Here is a 15,752-nt window from a genome sequence, read left to right as displayed (position 1 = left end):
GATGAGGGCAAAGGCAGCTGTCTGGTATTTCCTCTACGCAGCAAAGCACTGGAAGACTCAAAGACTCGAGAAAATCGCCCACTGTCTGAAGAGTTACTGCGTCTCCAGAGCCGAGAATGGGGAGGGGGTGGCTGGCTTCCTCTTGCGGGCAAGCGACCGGCCGTAGAGTGCGTTTTTAAGGGGTGATGTCAGAGAAATTAAAACTGAACAGTCAAACACTCCCCCCTACTTCAAGGACGTGTTTCTCCTGTTGGTAAGGCGAGAGAGGTGGCTGTTTAGCACACCCAGCTCACTCTTGCCCTACTGGGACAGGGGCTGGCCGGCGGGAGACACTTATTAATTATGAACGGGGAGATGTCCCTTTAAGGTCTGCTGTGCTCTCTGAGAACTGCAGCCGGAGTGTTTAGTGGGGGAGATTTGGCTTTATTTGTACATCCTAACGCTGGGCTAATTCAACGGGGAGGTTTCCAAGGCTCTGAGATCTTTAGGGGGGTGAGTCGGGGGAAAACTGTGTGCGGTGGGAGGAAGCTAAATTCTCCTTAATGCGAAGAAGCAACGTAAAGACTGGATAACAAACAGGAAATGCCTAACTCGGCTGAGAGGCGGACGGGCGGTGCAGAGCGCTGAGCTCCACCGGCAGCGCAGCTCTGCCGGGCGCGCCGGCGGCAGGACCGCTCCCGCCACCCCTGCCCTCCGCCCGGGCTCCTGGCCCCCGGCTCGCAGGAGCCCAGGCATGGCTGCCTCCTACTGGATGCTGACAGGTGAGGAAAGTCCTGTTTCTGCCTTGCTTTGAAGACTCAGGTCCCTAAAGCAGCCCTGCTCCCGGGGGGAAGCGGGTGAAGCTGGTAGGGTCTGGCACCCAAGGCACGGCGTCCTCCCGCCCCGATCCCTGCCTCGCGAGTGCCCTTCCCGGAGCTGCCGTCCAGCCGCAGCCCGTGAGGGACCTCCTCGGTTTGCTTCTCTCTGGGAACTTTAATCCCTAAACCAATCTTAGAATCTGGGGGGCCAAGGGGTGGTTGCTAGATGAGGATGAATGGCTGAGTAGGCATACTGTAATTGAATCTGGCTTGGAAGAAACAAGTTTGTTTGGTTTTGTGGGTTTGGTTTTTGGTTGGTTTTGATCGGTTTTTAAATTAGGATAGGTTTTTGCTTTCCTCTGTTTGGCTTTCAGACTTCTGACTGGTAAAAGGGAAGTGAGAAAGCACTCACTCCACAGAAAGATGAGTTTATCCGGAGATGGAATATGTAATACTCTCTTTTAGGGGTTCATTGATTGTAAGTGACTTACTTGTTTTTCTAGAAAAAAAGAATACTGCAAGTAACAATCTCCCTAGTTAGTCAGTCCGTAGTAACATTTTGGATCTGAAATCAGGGGAATCCAAGAAGTGGGAAAGAAGCTCAGGCAACGCTGGGATTCATGTGCTTGGAAACTTGGACATTGAACTCCCCAGCAGCTCTTGCGCAGGCAAGTAGCACATAGTGAACCTGAAGCAGTTCCCCCTGAAAGAGGCAAAGAAATCAATTTCATAAGAATTGTCCAAATGCAGGCAGCAGCAAGTGGGGAAAAGGCAAAACTAGAGTTTTCCCCTCTTCCCTCTGTGCTTATTGTGCAAGACAGAGCAAATTCAGGAAAATGTGAAAATCTGAATATAGCATTTTGGCATGCCATATATAGTTGTTGTTCTTAACTGTCTTTACTACTATTACACAGTGACATACTCCAAAACATGCTTTTGTTTGTGTTCCTTCAAAGAAGGATGCTTTGTAAAGCAGCAACAATTTAGTGTGTCACAACTTCCCTTCACAGTTGCAAAGTTGCCACAGTACTGCTGAAAGATAATTCACCAGTAATGGCAAAAAAGTTTACTGTCAGATAGGAAAACATTTCAAGAGCAAGTCTCATCCAGATTTGCCAGGTGATTACTTTTTTGGTGGTGGTGGCAGGGGGGTTTCTCTTTTAAAAGGTTGGTGGGAAAGAGAATAGACTTAGAAATAAGAGGAGGCATTAGAGATACCAAGAAAAGGATTCAAATTGTCCCTGATAAATAAGCGAAGTAGTCCTACATAAGCAAGTCAAAATGTCATAAAGATATGGACAAGGGGTTTTCTTCGCAAGGAGAACTATAGTGGCACGAAAAATTAATTGAAAAATAAATTACATGCTGCTCTTCCTGAAAAAGAAAAAAAAAAGGCAAATAATCTGGCAGATCCTAGGAGACAGAAAGAAACTAGAAGGAAGGAGGTACATAGAGATGTTATGTACTTTTGTGTATTTACATAGATCTTTGTTCTTTTTCAATTCAGCTTGATTTGATGAGATCTCTGAGAATCTTGACCACAGAAAGTCTGACATGCAAACAGACAGAAGTGCACAGAGAATTGAGAAACTCGATAAGGGCTGAGGAAGATGATCTATGACAAAAGACTGAATGAGTTAGGCTTGTTTATCTAGTAGAAAGAAAACTAAGGTCAAAATGTTGAACATTTCAAATACAACTATTTTATCCAAGTATTATTACTGAGGATATTATTCCAGATGTCAATATTTCTTTGTTTTGTGAGAGCACTCAGTCATGATTTTCCATATCGCATATGTTGGTTTCCAAAGATATTGATGAATACTTAGTTCTCCATGTCCAACAAAGGACAAAAGAAAATCAGTGTAACTGACTATGCAAAAATTTTAGGGAATATTCAGAAGAATTTTCCCACTCTCAGGTAAAGAATTGCTAGGCTACCAAAAAAACCCCACCCCTGTATAATTTCCTTCACCAGGACTTTTGATGAAGTTGGATGAACAGCTATAAGGGATGGCTGAGTTTACCTCAGCTGTCCTCTGTGTAAGTGGTTTGACTAAGGATCTGCTGAAGTTTTCTCCAGCCCATTTCAACAGATGAGGAAGGAAGAAGTCAGTCTAAAGGGTTCCATTACCTCTAAATGCTTCTTCACTTAACAGTGTTATGCAAAGCCTGTTCCATCCTGGACTTCTCTCCTTATTGGTGATGGTTTTGTTGTACTTATCTTTATTATAGAAAAGATAAAGATAAACAGATAAAGACAGAACTGTGTGCAGAAAACGAAGTGGTCTTTGTACAGAGCCTTACAGGCAGGACAGCCACAGACCAAAGTCAAAGCATGCAAAGAGATGTTTTCCCAAGTTTCCCTCTTCATCTTTCTCTTTCATCTTCCTTTGCTCTTGCACAATAATGTCCAACATTTCTCAGCAGACTTCCCCCTATATTAGAGATTCTTTCCCATTAGTTTTTCTTTTCCAGGATGTGAGCATGTTTGCATGAATTCTAGCTGAAGTGGCTATAATATGGAGGAGAGAGGATTTCCTAAAAACATGACCTCTCCTCTCTAAAATCTGTAGATAACCCATCTCCATAAAATAGATGACCAAGAATTGAAGATGTATGGCAGTGTGTCTCAAACATTTTCAGAATAAACTTAGATTACCAGCATGGCTCCAAAATCCCTGTGAATATACACTATCACCATTTTCATCTTATCTTGAATTGTACTTAAAAAGATCCAAAAATGGATGACAAATTACTGCAATTATTAATACCTAGTGATTTATTGCAAGAACTGTTAGGTCCTACACATAGTCTCTCAATCTTTTACCAAGACAGGAACAGGCTGTGCAATTTTGTACTTTTATGTTAACACTGTATGTAGAGTTAAAACTACCCACTTGTTTTGGCTCTACTATGGTCAAATTCATCTCTCTCCCTGCCATGAGCAAAATTAGAATGAACTTAGAAACTTATATGGTTCTTAATTTTTTTGAGATGTTTTTCTTCTACTGCTCATACTTTTGACATACTCAAATAATAATACCCACTATTTACATTTTACCAGAGAAGGCAAAGCATCATCACTAGTAAATATTTTCCTTTGTAAGCTGACAACAGTCTTGCTGATAGTGGATACATCATTGAAGTTTACAGTTGCCAATAAATATTTGTGGATCAGTGTTCATAACTCTATACTTACAACTTGCTGTTTGAGAAGAGGCCCATATCAAAATGTCTCTTTCTACCACGTAAAATTTTGAGTGGAAATTTTGTTACAAAGTTTTTTTTCTTTGGTTGTGGTTTTGTTTGTTGTGAGATTTTTACTTTTGGGGTGGGTGTGGGTGGATGGGTGTGCGTGTGTGTTATTGTGGGGGTTTTTTAATGCAGCGAGCCACCTATTTTTCTGAATTGAACATTTATTTTCTACTGGATGGTACTGGATGGCAACTTGCAACCTTTATCTAAAATATATTGCATCTCCAGGGATGTGAGGCTGCTTGCAAAAATTCGATTGGAACGAATAAGCACAGAAAAGTTTGTAAATACACAGCAGTAAAAGAATAAAAAGTAAAATACATTTTAATGTGGAAGGTAAACATGCACAACTATTTTTTCTTGAAAGAACAGCATGAGGTCAACCCTTGCAATTTTATAGTTGCAAAGAACATAAAGAACATGTGCCATAAATTCACCATTAAGCATTTATAAAGATAAGTGAAAGGAACTCCTAAAGTAAAGTTGAATGCACGCTCTCTCCTGAAGGAAAGCTGAATGCAGAAGCTCTCTGCCTCTGTTTTTGCACTAAAACATTAATGCAAAATTATTAGTATGTACAAGCTCCAGTTAAACAAACAGTTACTTACACATGTGGTTATGTTATATTCCCTTGGGTGGTCCTGCTTGGACTATTCATGCTAACAGAGTTATGCATGTGTACTCACAGGAAGAGAGTCTGAGGTCTGATAAATAAATCCTATTATGTAATATCTGATAAAGTTGTTTTTACACAAGTATCAAGCTTAGGGAAAAGGAACGCACATTACTGGGCCAGATCTGAGTTCACTGTCCTGTCACAACTGTCTAGAGCTAGATACTTCAGAGAAATTTATAGGTACACCATAATGGGAGATACGGATTATTTTTGCTCACAGTAGCCTTGTATCTCAATAAATTCTTGACTCCAAAGCCTTTCCAAGTCAGCAAATTCCATAATCCACAGTGGGTTGTTTTTTCATTAAAAAAAAATAGCTAATAGAAACCAGAAACTTCCTTGCAGCCACCTTCTCATCTGTAAGAAGATACCCTCATGCTTTTCTGTTACCAGACTGAGTGTGTAGTCGTTCCAAACTTATCTGTTGCAACTGCCCTGACACACTTCGCATGGCACATTAGTGTGCCTACTTTGTCAACCCTTTTTTATTTAATCATTTCTCATGCAAGCATTTTTTTTATATTCTCCATTCATTTCCTTGTTCTACATTCATTCTGCAATGGAGTTTTAGTGCCATATTCTGTTTCAAAAATAAGCCACAGAACTTAGAATCACAGAATTACAGATTTTTAAGGGGTTGGAACGGACATTAAAGATCATCTAGTCCCAACCCACTAGATCAGCTTGCTCAAGGTCTTATCCAGCCAGTGCTAGGGTTGGGGCAACGAGAACCTCTCTGGGCAACCAGGGATTAGACATTATTCTAGTGTCTAACCACCCTCAAAGAAAAATTTCTTCCTATTACAGAACTTAAATTTCCCCTCTTCTAGTTTGTACCCATTACTCACTGTCCTGTCACTACAGCTCCTGATGAAGAATCCCTCTCCAGCTTCCCTCATCCCCTTCAGAGACTGGAAGGTTGCTATGAGGTCTCACATAACTTTCCCTTCTTCTCCAATATTCCTCTCTTCTTGTATAGTAATACAACTTTTTATTATTTCTGGTTTGTTACACCTGTCTAGAGTGCAAATTGAGCTGGGTAGTGATGGTTCAGGTCTGTTTTCTTTGCAAATATCACTGATGTGTGTTTTAGCAAGGCATGTTACTTCTCTACGTGAATATTAAGCTTCATCTGAAATGTGCTTATCTGCCTCTCTAGGGTGTCAGAACTCGAAGGAAGCCAGTCAAGGTTCAGTACTGGCTGAAGTGTAGCTTGCAAATTTAACAAAAACATGTTAAACCGGAATTCAGTTTAAGAGCAGGGTCCAAGTTCAGGTTCTGGTGTTGTTTGCGTCTGGTTTTCATTTCCACGGGTGACGGCTGCCTCGGTCCGCCTCAGCCAGGCGGCGGCGGCTGCTGCCGGGGGGAACTGCAGTCCCCTGGCTCCTTGGCACTCGCTGAACCACGGAACTGTAACTCTCGCCTCTTTCGCCATCTGCACCTGTGACTTTCCACAGCTGCTTGGCTTTGGCAGTTTGGTTTTGGTTTGCTTTTTTTTTTTTTTCTCTCCTCTTTTCAAACACGGTGTGGCACGGTGTTAGGAGCCTTTAGGAGTTTGGACCGCCGCTGTAAAGCGCTGGAGAGGAAGGACAAACGCGGGGGCAACCCCCTCCCGGCGAGGCAGTAGCCGACTTCCACTGCTCGCAGCACTCGGCAGCAGCGCGGCTGCTTCCCAGTCCCCCGCCCTCACACCGCCCCGGCACTTTTCCTTCCGCAGGATGAAGCCTCGCGACGCGCCCGCAGCTCACCGCGCGCAGCGCGCTCCCTCGGCGCCCCTCCCGCGCGGCGCCCTGCGCATGCGCCGGGCCTGCGGTGACCGGGCGGGGTGGGGCGGGGGCCTCCCGGCGGCGCCTTAGAGGGGAGCGGGCTCTGCGCTCATGCGCCAGCTGTGGACGCCGCGCGTGCGCGTAGGGGCCGGCGGCGGGCGCCCGGGGGACCGCGGGCCGGGGGTGCTCAGGGAGGGCCGCTTGGGTGTCCGTCCGTCCGTCCGTCCGTCCGGGAGTCTGTCCGTCCGGGAGTGTGCGGCCCGCCGGCTCTAGCCCTCAGCGTGTCCTCCCGGGGCAGGCCTGCTGCCCGCTGCTGCTGTGACACAGGAGAAGCCGGAGAGCGAAGCGGGGAACCGCCAGGATGAAGCTGGTGAGGAAGGACCTGGAGAAGGATAATGCGGGGCAGGTGACGCTGATCCCCGAGGAGCCCGAGGACATGTGGCACACTTACAACCTGCTGCAGGTGGGTGACAGCCTCCGCGCCTCCACCATCCGCAAGGTGCAGACCGAGTCGTCCACGGGCAGCGTGGGCAGCAACCGCATCCGCACCACCCTCACCCTCTGCGTGGAGACCATCGACTTCGACTCGCAGGCCTGCCAGCTGCGGGTTAAGGGCACGAATATCCAAGAGAATGAGTATGTGAAGATGGGCGCCTACCACACCATCGAACTGGAGCCCAACCGGCAGTTCACCCTGGCAAAGAAGCAGTGGGACAGCGTGGTGCTGGAGCGCATCGAGCAGGCCTGCGACCCGGCCTGGAGCGCCGATGTGGCAGCCGTGGTCATGCAGGAAGGGTTGGCTCACGTCTGCCTGGTCACCCCGAGCATGACGCTTACTCGTGCCAAGGTGGAGGTGAACATCCCCCGCAAGCGGAAGGGGAACTGCAGTCAGCACGACCGGGCTCTGGAGAGGTTTTACGAGCAGGTGGTGCAAGCCATCCAGAGGCATATCAACTTTGAGGTGGTGAAGTGTGTACTGGTGGCTAGCCCAGGCTTCGTGCGGGAGCAGTTTTGTGACTACATGTTCCAGCAGGCAGTCAAGACTGACAACAAACTTCTGCTGGAGAACAGGTCCAAGTTCCTACAGGTAAGGAGCTAAGCAGTCACCAGAGTGGGTAAAAAGAGGTTTGAGAGTTGTGTGTGATAGTAAAAGGTAGTTACATGGGAAATAAGTCAGTAAAGAAAACAAATTTCTGAGTGAGCATCATGAGGAAATTATTCTCGTGCCTCCCAAACTATAAGGGAGTTGTGTGTGGTACCAGGGATGGTTCCTGTCTAGGATACTTTAATGTGGTGTAGAGAAAGTAATAGATATTTCAAACTCCCTGTAAAGATATACATACTCCTCAACTAAGTGTGAAGTGCAAGTTGGAAAATACTTTGCACTGTTACTCTGTCACACTGTATAGCATGCATGTTTAATAACAGTTTTCTTGCGATTTTTTTTAAAGTACCTGGATGTGGTATAGGTTAGTGAATTTTGTTGTTAGTTTTGTACTACATAGTTAAAGGCTGTGCATTTTGCCTTGTTTCTTAGTCATCTCACTGATTGTGTGGGTGGGGGTGTTAGCCTTATACTGAAATAGGCATATTCAGAGCCTAAAATAAGTTTTCATAAGGATACTTGTATAATTTTTAGGTTGGAGTACCCCTATAATCTGGGGGCAGGGGGAGTGAAGTTGGTCCCAGTGCTTAATGGTCCCAGTATTTAGGAGACCCAGTGCACCATGTGTAGCAAAGTGATAACAGTGAGAAGTTTTAATGTACTTCACAGCTTTGCAAGCATAATAATTATGCAGCTAGAGCTGATGCTTTTACATTATATACCTGCAGTCTTAAGGGGCCTTCCTGTTCTTGAATGCTTTAAAAAAGAGACAACCTTAGATCTTAGTTTCTGAGTAATTTCAAGTAGCCTTACTTTGGGAACTGTTGAGAGCAGCTCACGTATTTAACCCAGCCTTTGAATAAGAGAGACAGTTGTCTTGTGCTTCTTGAAAGACAGTTCATGGGATTTCGTATAGGCTTCAGGTTGCAGGAGAGATTCTTTAAGAAAACAGTTTTGTGTTTCAAGAAGGAGCTAAGTTCCCCAAATAACTATCAAGATTATTATTACATATCATAGAGGATGTTTGTGATTGGTTAATCAAGAAAATGGTCCTTTTACTTTAAAAACACCAAACTTTTGACTTTGTTTTCACTCTAGGTCCACTCTTCCTCAGGACATAAATACGCACTGAAGGAAGCACTCTGCGACCCAGCTGTAACTAGCCGTCTTTCTGACACTAAGGCAGCTGGTGAGGTCAAAGCCTTAGATGACTTCTATAAAATGCTGCAGCACGAGCCTGACCGGGCTTTTTATGGGCTGAAACATGTGGAGAAGGCCAATGAAGCCATGGCCATTGATACCCTGCTGATCAGTGATGAGCTTTTTCGGCACCAGGATGTGGCTACACGTGCCCGATACGTTAAATTGGTAGATAGCGTACGGGAGAACATGGGCACAGTACGCATTTTCTCCAGCCTCCATGTGTCTGGAGAGCAGCTGGGCCAGCTGACAGGGGTGGCAGCCATCCTGCGCTTTCCTGTTGCTGAACTCTCTGACCAGGAAGATGAATCTAGCTCTGAAGAGGATTGATAACATTGCTTTCGTTCCACAGTTTCTTTTCCATGTCATGTTGCAGTGACGTTAAAGGCCCTCCCAACCTGAGTACTGTGTGCAGATGTACTATGATATGTAATTAGAAGGTTTTAATAGTAAACATATGCATACATTTATATAGCTTTACTCGGCACACTACTTGATACCTGATCTATGGTAATAATTACTGGTATGCCATGCAAAGCTGACTGTTCTTGCAGATCTGGATCACCAGCAGTACAAGAAACTAATTTGGCTCCCCCAATGCTGCTTAGTCTGCATGTTAAGGCAGACTGCTAACTTAGTGAAATGTGTAGGAAAAAATAGTAAACTAACAAGGACAGATTCGTGTTATTTCTGTTCAAATGCTTGAAAAGAGTATTGCAAAACAAATGTAAACTTCTTCATGGAAGACCTGTCAAAAATGTGCTTGATCTTCATAGGAACTCCCTCTTCTTCGTAGGATGTGTCAAAGGAATGGGGTCAACATTATCTCTTAGAGCTTTGTGTGGTGGTGTTGTAAGTCTAACCACTTAAATACTTCTGTGAAACACTTGACACAATCTTTTAGGAACTAGACCCTTTAAGTTAACCATTTCTTCGCTAACATGATAGTAGCATCTGCAGGACAAATAGTGGATCTCAGTGCACCAGTTTAATTATCTTTTTGAATGCTGTTACCTGGGGAAATTGTCCTGAAGACTAACGAGGTGTCATTGACTGTATTCTGCTGAATTGGCATTATTTAGCACCCAGTTCTGAGAAAGTATGGGAAAAAGCTTAGAAAATCAGGACTTTAGTTTCCACTAGGAATCTTTTGATAGCAAGTAGTTTAAGTAGGTTTCTAACCTGGTATTCTATTTGCCTATCTCTTTCAAAACATACATAAGCTGGGATACAGAAATAAAGACACAATTATAAATCAAACTTCAGCTTAAGATTGTGGTAGCTGTAAAAGTGCAAATTGCCTTTTCAAATATTTGATCTGCTCAAAGTACTGAGAGCCACAAAGAGTTTTGTGTCTTCACCAGGCAGTAAATCTTAGGCTGAGGAAGCAAACTGTTTTCAAATTCAGACATAACCTGTGGTTGTATTGTTTCAAGCCAATATTTGATGATGTGGCTTGTGTGTGTAAATAGGCATTCCTTTTTTAAAACGTGGTGGAAGACAAGAACAGGAACCACAGAAGAATTCTGTAAAATGGAAAGTGTCAAAGGAGTGGAGCATTAAAAAATAAAACCACCAAAACTCCTAGTCTAGGCAGAATATTTTAGGAAAATCATTTTTAAGGGTAGTCCCCTATGTTCATGGGTGCCAATCCTTTGAATTTAATATTATCTATTGGTAGCTGAAACATTAGTCTAAACTTCTTGATAGAGAAGTATTTTTGAATTAAAGCCATCTCCCCTTTTCTACATTATCCACACAGTCTAAGGAATTCTTGAACAGAACTTATATTAGAGCTGTAACACTTCGATTCTTCTTCCACTGAAGACAAGGAAGCCCATTGAGACACTTGTTTACAGTCAGCTTGCACGCATAAATTTTATTATTTGAGCTTTGCATTTTTGTCTTGAATGATGTTGGGTGCCGCAAATCAAAGAAGGCTCAGGTAGGCTTTCTTTACCAGTTAAGACTGCTTAAATTAATTAATTTTTTTTTAACTTGCCTAAGTTGATTATACACTTTTCCAGCTAGAAAGCACCTTGATTCCTGCTGTATCTAATTTAATGTAAAAAATATAGGAAACAGGAGAAACTGACCAGGAAATAGTAATTATATGCAGCAAATTATGGCGTTAAACTCATGTCTGAACAAGTCATTAATTCCTCCAGGCTGTTATAGGATGGTATAGTAGTATATTCCCTTTTTCTAAGTAAAGCCAGTTTGTTGCGGTTGTACACAAATGACACATTCAAATTTGTAGTACACCAGAAATTCTTAATTTATTTCTCAGCAAACTCTCTGAAAGACAAATCAAACTGTTCTTTGGTTGTGGGATGGATGGCTATTTTGTCAGACCAAGTTGGTTCCAATTATTCCATTTTAAACCAGAAATTATGAAGAGGTTTTGCTGTGTACTGCATGATTACAGTGGCAATTTTGTGTTTTGTTCCTGTAGTTACTACCAAGGAAAGAAGTGGCCTTTTTTTGTGTGTGTTTGGTTTTTCTTTCATCTGCTAAGAAAATGTGAAAATAATGATTCTTTGAATTATTTACACTTAGAATTAAAAATCTGCCATGACTTTATATTTGGTGTATTTTTATTTTCTTTTGGCTATTGCTATCATGTTGTTAAGTCTCTGAAGGAAATACACATGGAATTGCCCAAACTATGGAAGGATGGGATTTCTTTTTTTTTTGGTAAGCATTTTTGTAGTAAAATAAATATACAATCACTATATATACAAATGCATCCTGTTTCAGGAAACAGCTTAAGGGCTTGGTATTGAAAGTGGGCTGTGTTCAGTAGTTGCAGATGCTTGACCTGGCCAGGTTCCAGGGTTGCTAGTATCTTCCACATGTCAAGGAATTTTGATTAGTTGAAAAGTCCATATTGACAAAGTTGCTTGCTCAATGCAGACTTTAGTTGGTGTGTGTAGATAACACTTGCACAGAAGATGCATGCTATCAGTAGATCAAAGGAGTGAGTGCTGGAGCCATGGGAAAACATCTGTTGTGTCTGTTGTTTGGAACTAAACATACATGAACTAAAAAATATATTTTAAAGTGTTCCCATTTAGTTTAGGATTAAATTCGGGCATAATTCTGTGAATTAATAGTGTGATTTAGCTTCCAGTTTTTCAGTTCCCGAAATGAATAAAGACACATTGTCGGACTTCTTAAACCTTGTTACATTTGGTAGGAAGAAAGCTTTAAAAAGTATCATGAAATCAGATTGATCTTGAACCCTGCTGTGCTATACAATGAGTCAAATAAATTTATTCATTTATTCATTTGCCTCTGGCAAACTTGCATTTTGGAACAGGCCCCAGTTTCTTGGTTCTGTCACCTTTAGCATTTAAATCCACTTATCATACACGTTTTTGTGGTTATTTATCAGCTAGTTTGGTACAAAATGCAAGGTCACCACCAGCTAGAAACCAAAACAATCCTACTAATTACAAGGCAAAACAAAAGATAACTTTCAGTAAAATTGTAAAGCATTTAACCGTACTTGACTAGAGAATTCCTCATCTCCCTCCTCCTGTCTTCACCCCCTCTATAAGTACAAGGCCAGTAATAAATGATCTTGGGACCATCAGTGTAACAAGAGTCCATAGCTCTGCAGTTTAATTTGTGGTGGGACTAGGCACAATGTTTATAAAGCCATGTAAATGTCTAAAGTAATTTTCATTTGCTACTGTTCTCTCATAGGTTAAATAGCTCTGAACTTTAAAACTAACTTACCCTTTGAAAATTTCTTATAACTTCTGAGCTGCTGACCTTGGTTTGCTTTCTCTGGTGAAGGTACATTATAGCTCACTTCTCATTGGACTAATATATCTCTTAAGCCTCTCAAATTTCTTTCTGGAAGCTAGATTATACATCCAGAAAACTGTACTCTTTATATAATAATAATAAGTGTATAATAAGAATAAGTGTAATGTTTAGTCCTGCCACATTTTTTATGCTTGACTCAAGTAGGGCATTGACTTGGATTTGAGGATAACTGCTCTTATGATACAGAATATAAAGGAAAGAAATGTCTTCAGTCTAACAACCAAACTGTGTATCCCCTACGAACTTGTGCACTTGACTGTTTTAGAAATGCTCTATAGCTTTTCTGTGAAAAAATTGACTCCTTAGGTGTCTTACCCTAAAATAAAGTGTGAGGAAAAGGTTCCTGAAATCATAGTTGGTTTTTTGTTGTCTGAAAATAATTCTTCCTTTTGTCCCACTTGAGGGCTGTATAAGAAACAGAGAAGGGAGTGGTATCAGAGCAGCCCTTTCTTCCAAATCAGTGTCTTCTGGGACACGCAACATGAAGCAGCAACTTTCAAGCCCTGCCAGCTCTTGTCAGTTTTTGCTATATCAATCTTTAATTTATTGCTGTCTTTTTGGGAAATGCTACATTCACAGCTAATGTAATTGCTGTCATGCTGCTCTAATAATTACTTAGAAGTCAAATTAGAGCTGATCATGAATCCTCTGGCAAAGTAGCTGTTCCATTAGAGAATGTTAATTAGTTGAAACCAGTCCTCTTTTTTAGGACTGTTCATACCAGACATGATGGGAAGTGTTTTCTCTGGTCCAAAGTGGAATTCCTAGTCAAAGCCAAGCCTGGAATAGCAAAGAAAGAGTGTGGGTAGGGGTTTAAGAAGTCATATGGAGCAGAAGATACAAACCTTAAGACCATTTTTTCTTTCATAGTTAACACTAGGCTAAAGGTGCTCCCTTTTCTGTTAGTGTCATTGGTAAGTACAACTTCCACATTGAGCAAATAAATGTTTTTATATCTTGTCTGAGATATCTAAATCACAATTGGCTCAGACATGATATCTATCTCATGGGATGAAGGAGACAATTTTCAGAGTTCTGGTCTGAATGTGAAAGGAAAATAATTGAAAGCTAGGACTGTTCCTGCCAAACACATGTCAGCTGTAGTCTTTTCAGAAAAAAGCCCTGAATAGTGTTCCCTGGTTCAAAAAGATTTTGGACCTGATGGCAAATCTGCTTTTAAAGATGGGCAGATTCTTTCCCATTCAGTACTTTTTGTTTGATTAGAACAAATACTTTAGCACACTTTTTGCTGAAAGGGTTTGTATGCAAAGATGTGTGTGTGTGCAGTAAGAAAAAAAGTTAACTTGACTCTTGGGTTGTAGTTGCTTTGGTAGCTGAATGATTGGCTCAGGATGTAGGATTGATAATTATCTTCAGGACTCAAAGATTTGTTTACTGTAGGAGGAACTTGGTAGCAAATGATATATTCGGGAAGTCTGACAGTTGTATGCTCATGGATGTTTGCTTCAATGGTTTCTGAAGCTCTGAAACCTACAGCAGGTTTTGCTGAAGAAAATTGACTTTTCTTTGACCTGCAGTGTTCAGTCTGGTGACTTCAAGCATTTTAGATAAATAGTTTAGTTTAAGTGTGAGAGAAGTTAATTAATTGCATTTGTTTATCTTGCCCAAACAGATACCATAAGACCACTTCCATTTGGTAAAGAGAGCTGGTGTATCCCATATGATTTATTCCTCTTTTGGGTGGAAATTGCCATTCTGAGATAGGCTGTCTTAAGAGAAGCTGAAATGGATTTTGCAGAAACGGTGCTGGGTGAACATTGGCTGTCTGCCAGGACAGTCAAGTCTCCTGGGGCAGTGGCTGCAAGGCTGTGTGTAGGAGCTACTGGGACAGCAGTGGTGAGAGGCAGAAAAAGAGCAGCTGTCTCCTGAGGGACCTTTTCCAAGTTCCAGAGCTGTGAGGAAAGATAAAAAGCTATGGTTTAATGGAAAACATGAGATGCTGTTTTGGGTATGCAACTTCTTCCCCAAAGGGAGACACAGTGGATGTTTGAAATATCTGTACTTAGTTCTAACAACTCATGCTCAGTTGAGGGTAAGATGCCAGCTGATGTGATTAAGCTCTGTGTGTGTGTCTGTGGGAGAGGAGCTTTGAGCCTGAGATGGAGACTAGAGATATTGAGACCTTGCTAATCCTCTTACTATGGAGCAATTTCTGGCCACCCGGCTATTGCTGTATCTGAGGCTTATGAAAGACTGTCTTTGTTCTCCTTTCATACCTGTCTGAAAGCCACCTTCTTTTTCAAAAATACTGCTTTGTGAAACAAACACCTCAGCTGTGTTGTGTTGTCAGTCTGTGTGATAAGCAAAGGGAAAATTTCTAGACAGACATTAAAAAAAAAACCCAAACCAATTGAAGCTGATTGAAATAAACCTTACAGACTTTTTGAGAGGGTACCTAGTAAGAAGAAAAAGAGAAAGACAGATGAAACAGTATGTAACAAGGTTTGTTGGTGGTTTTTTAACAGTTTTTCAGGTCACTTCAACTAAGATATAAAGACTAGTAAGTCAAATGACAAGTTTTTAGACCTTTTCTCTAGAAATCCTCAGAAATCAGTTATTAAAACTCCATTAATACATAGTCAAGCATTGTGATCTTGATAAATGATGATTGCCTAAACTGTTTCAAGCTGTCTGCATTTATCCAAGTGTAGATTTGCATGGTCCTGTGTATTGTTCTTACGAGACAAAGTGTTTTGTTATGAATAAAGATAAGTGTACAGAAAAAACAAAATCTTGATAGTGCTGACAACTGTGAGTCCAGCCTTTCCTAATTTTGAATACTTGTCTAAATAGATTATACAAATTTATAATTGACTTTTTTTTTTTGAAAGAGTATGGAAATTGTCACTGAAAAAATGCTTAGGGCTTTAGGCAATAGTAATTTGAATTTGAGCTTTTTGCTTATTTCTAGAACATTTTCAAAACTGCTTTGTTCCCTACTTAAAGCACTTTTATTTTGACATAAGAACTGGCAAGAAATAAATGTATGTTAGAGAGCAGAAAGTTCCTACTACTGAAAAAATGAGAAATTGGAACAGCCTTCCAGTCAGAAAAAATCAGAGCAAAAGGTCACTTTTATATGGAATTTGTTT

The 15,752-nt window shown here is 41.6% G+C and overlaps 2 protein-coding genes across 3 annotated transcripts in view; both read left to right on the top strand.

Moving 5' to 3' along the window:
• Positions 1-155: 155 nt before the first annotated feature.
• Positions 156-15,752, top strand: part of ITGA1 (integrin subunit alpha 1) — a 69,812-nt gene continuing 54,215 nt past the window's right edge. For both annotated transcript variants that reach the window (XR_004237722.1, XM_032097304.1), the window contains exon 1: positions 156-761. Coding sequence is in view for 1 of the 2 variants with exons in the window: in XM_032097304.1 (XP_031953195.1) it covers positions 734-761 (28 nt within the window). In the remaining variant the exon portion in view is untranslated. The remainder of the gene's footprint in view (positions 762-15,752) is intronic.
• Positions 6,739-11,516, top strand: PELO (pelota mRNA surveillance and ribosome rescue factor). The gene is made up of 2 exons (XM_032097305.1): positions 6,739-7,584; positions 8,701-11,516. The coding sequence occupies exons 1-2, from the start codon at positions 6,859-6,861 to the stop codon at positions 9,130-9,132; spliced, it is 1,158 nt and encodes a 385-aa protein (XP_031953196.1). The 5' UTR covers positions 6,739-6,858; the 3' UTR covers positions 9,133-11,516.

The sequence above is a fragment of the Corvus moneduloides genome, chromosome Z, assembly GCF_009650955.1.
Source record: "Corvus moneduloides isolate bCorMon1 chromosome Z, bCorMon1.pri, whole genome shotgun sequence".
Classification (NCBI taxonomy): domain Eukaryota; kingdom Metazoa; phylum Chordata; class Aves; order Passeriformes; family Corvidae; genus Corvus; species Corvus moneduloides.
The sequence above is the reverse complement of the archived record's forward strand: the minus strand, read 5'-3'. Positions and strand labels throughout refer to the sequence as shown.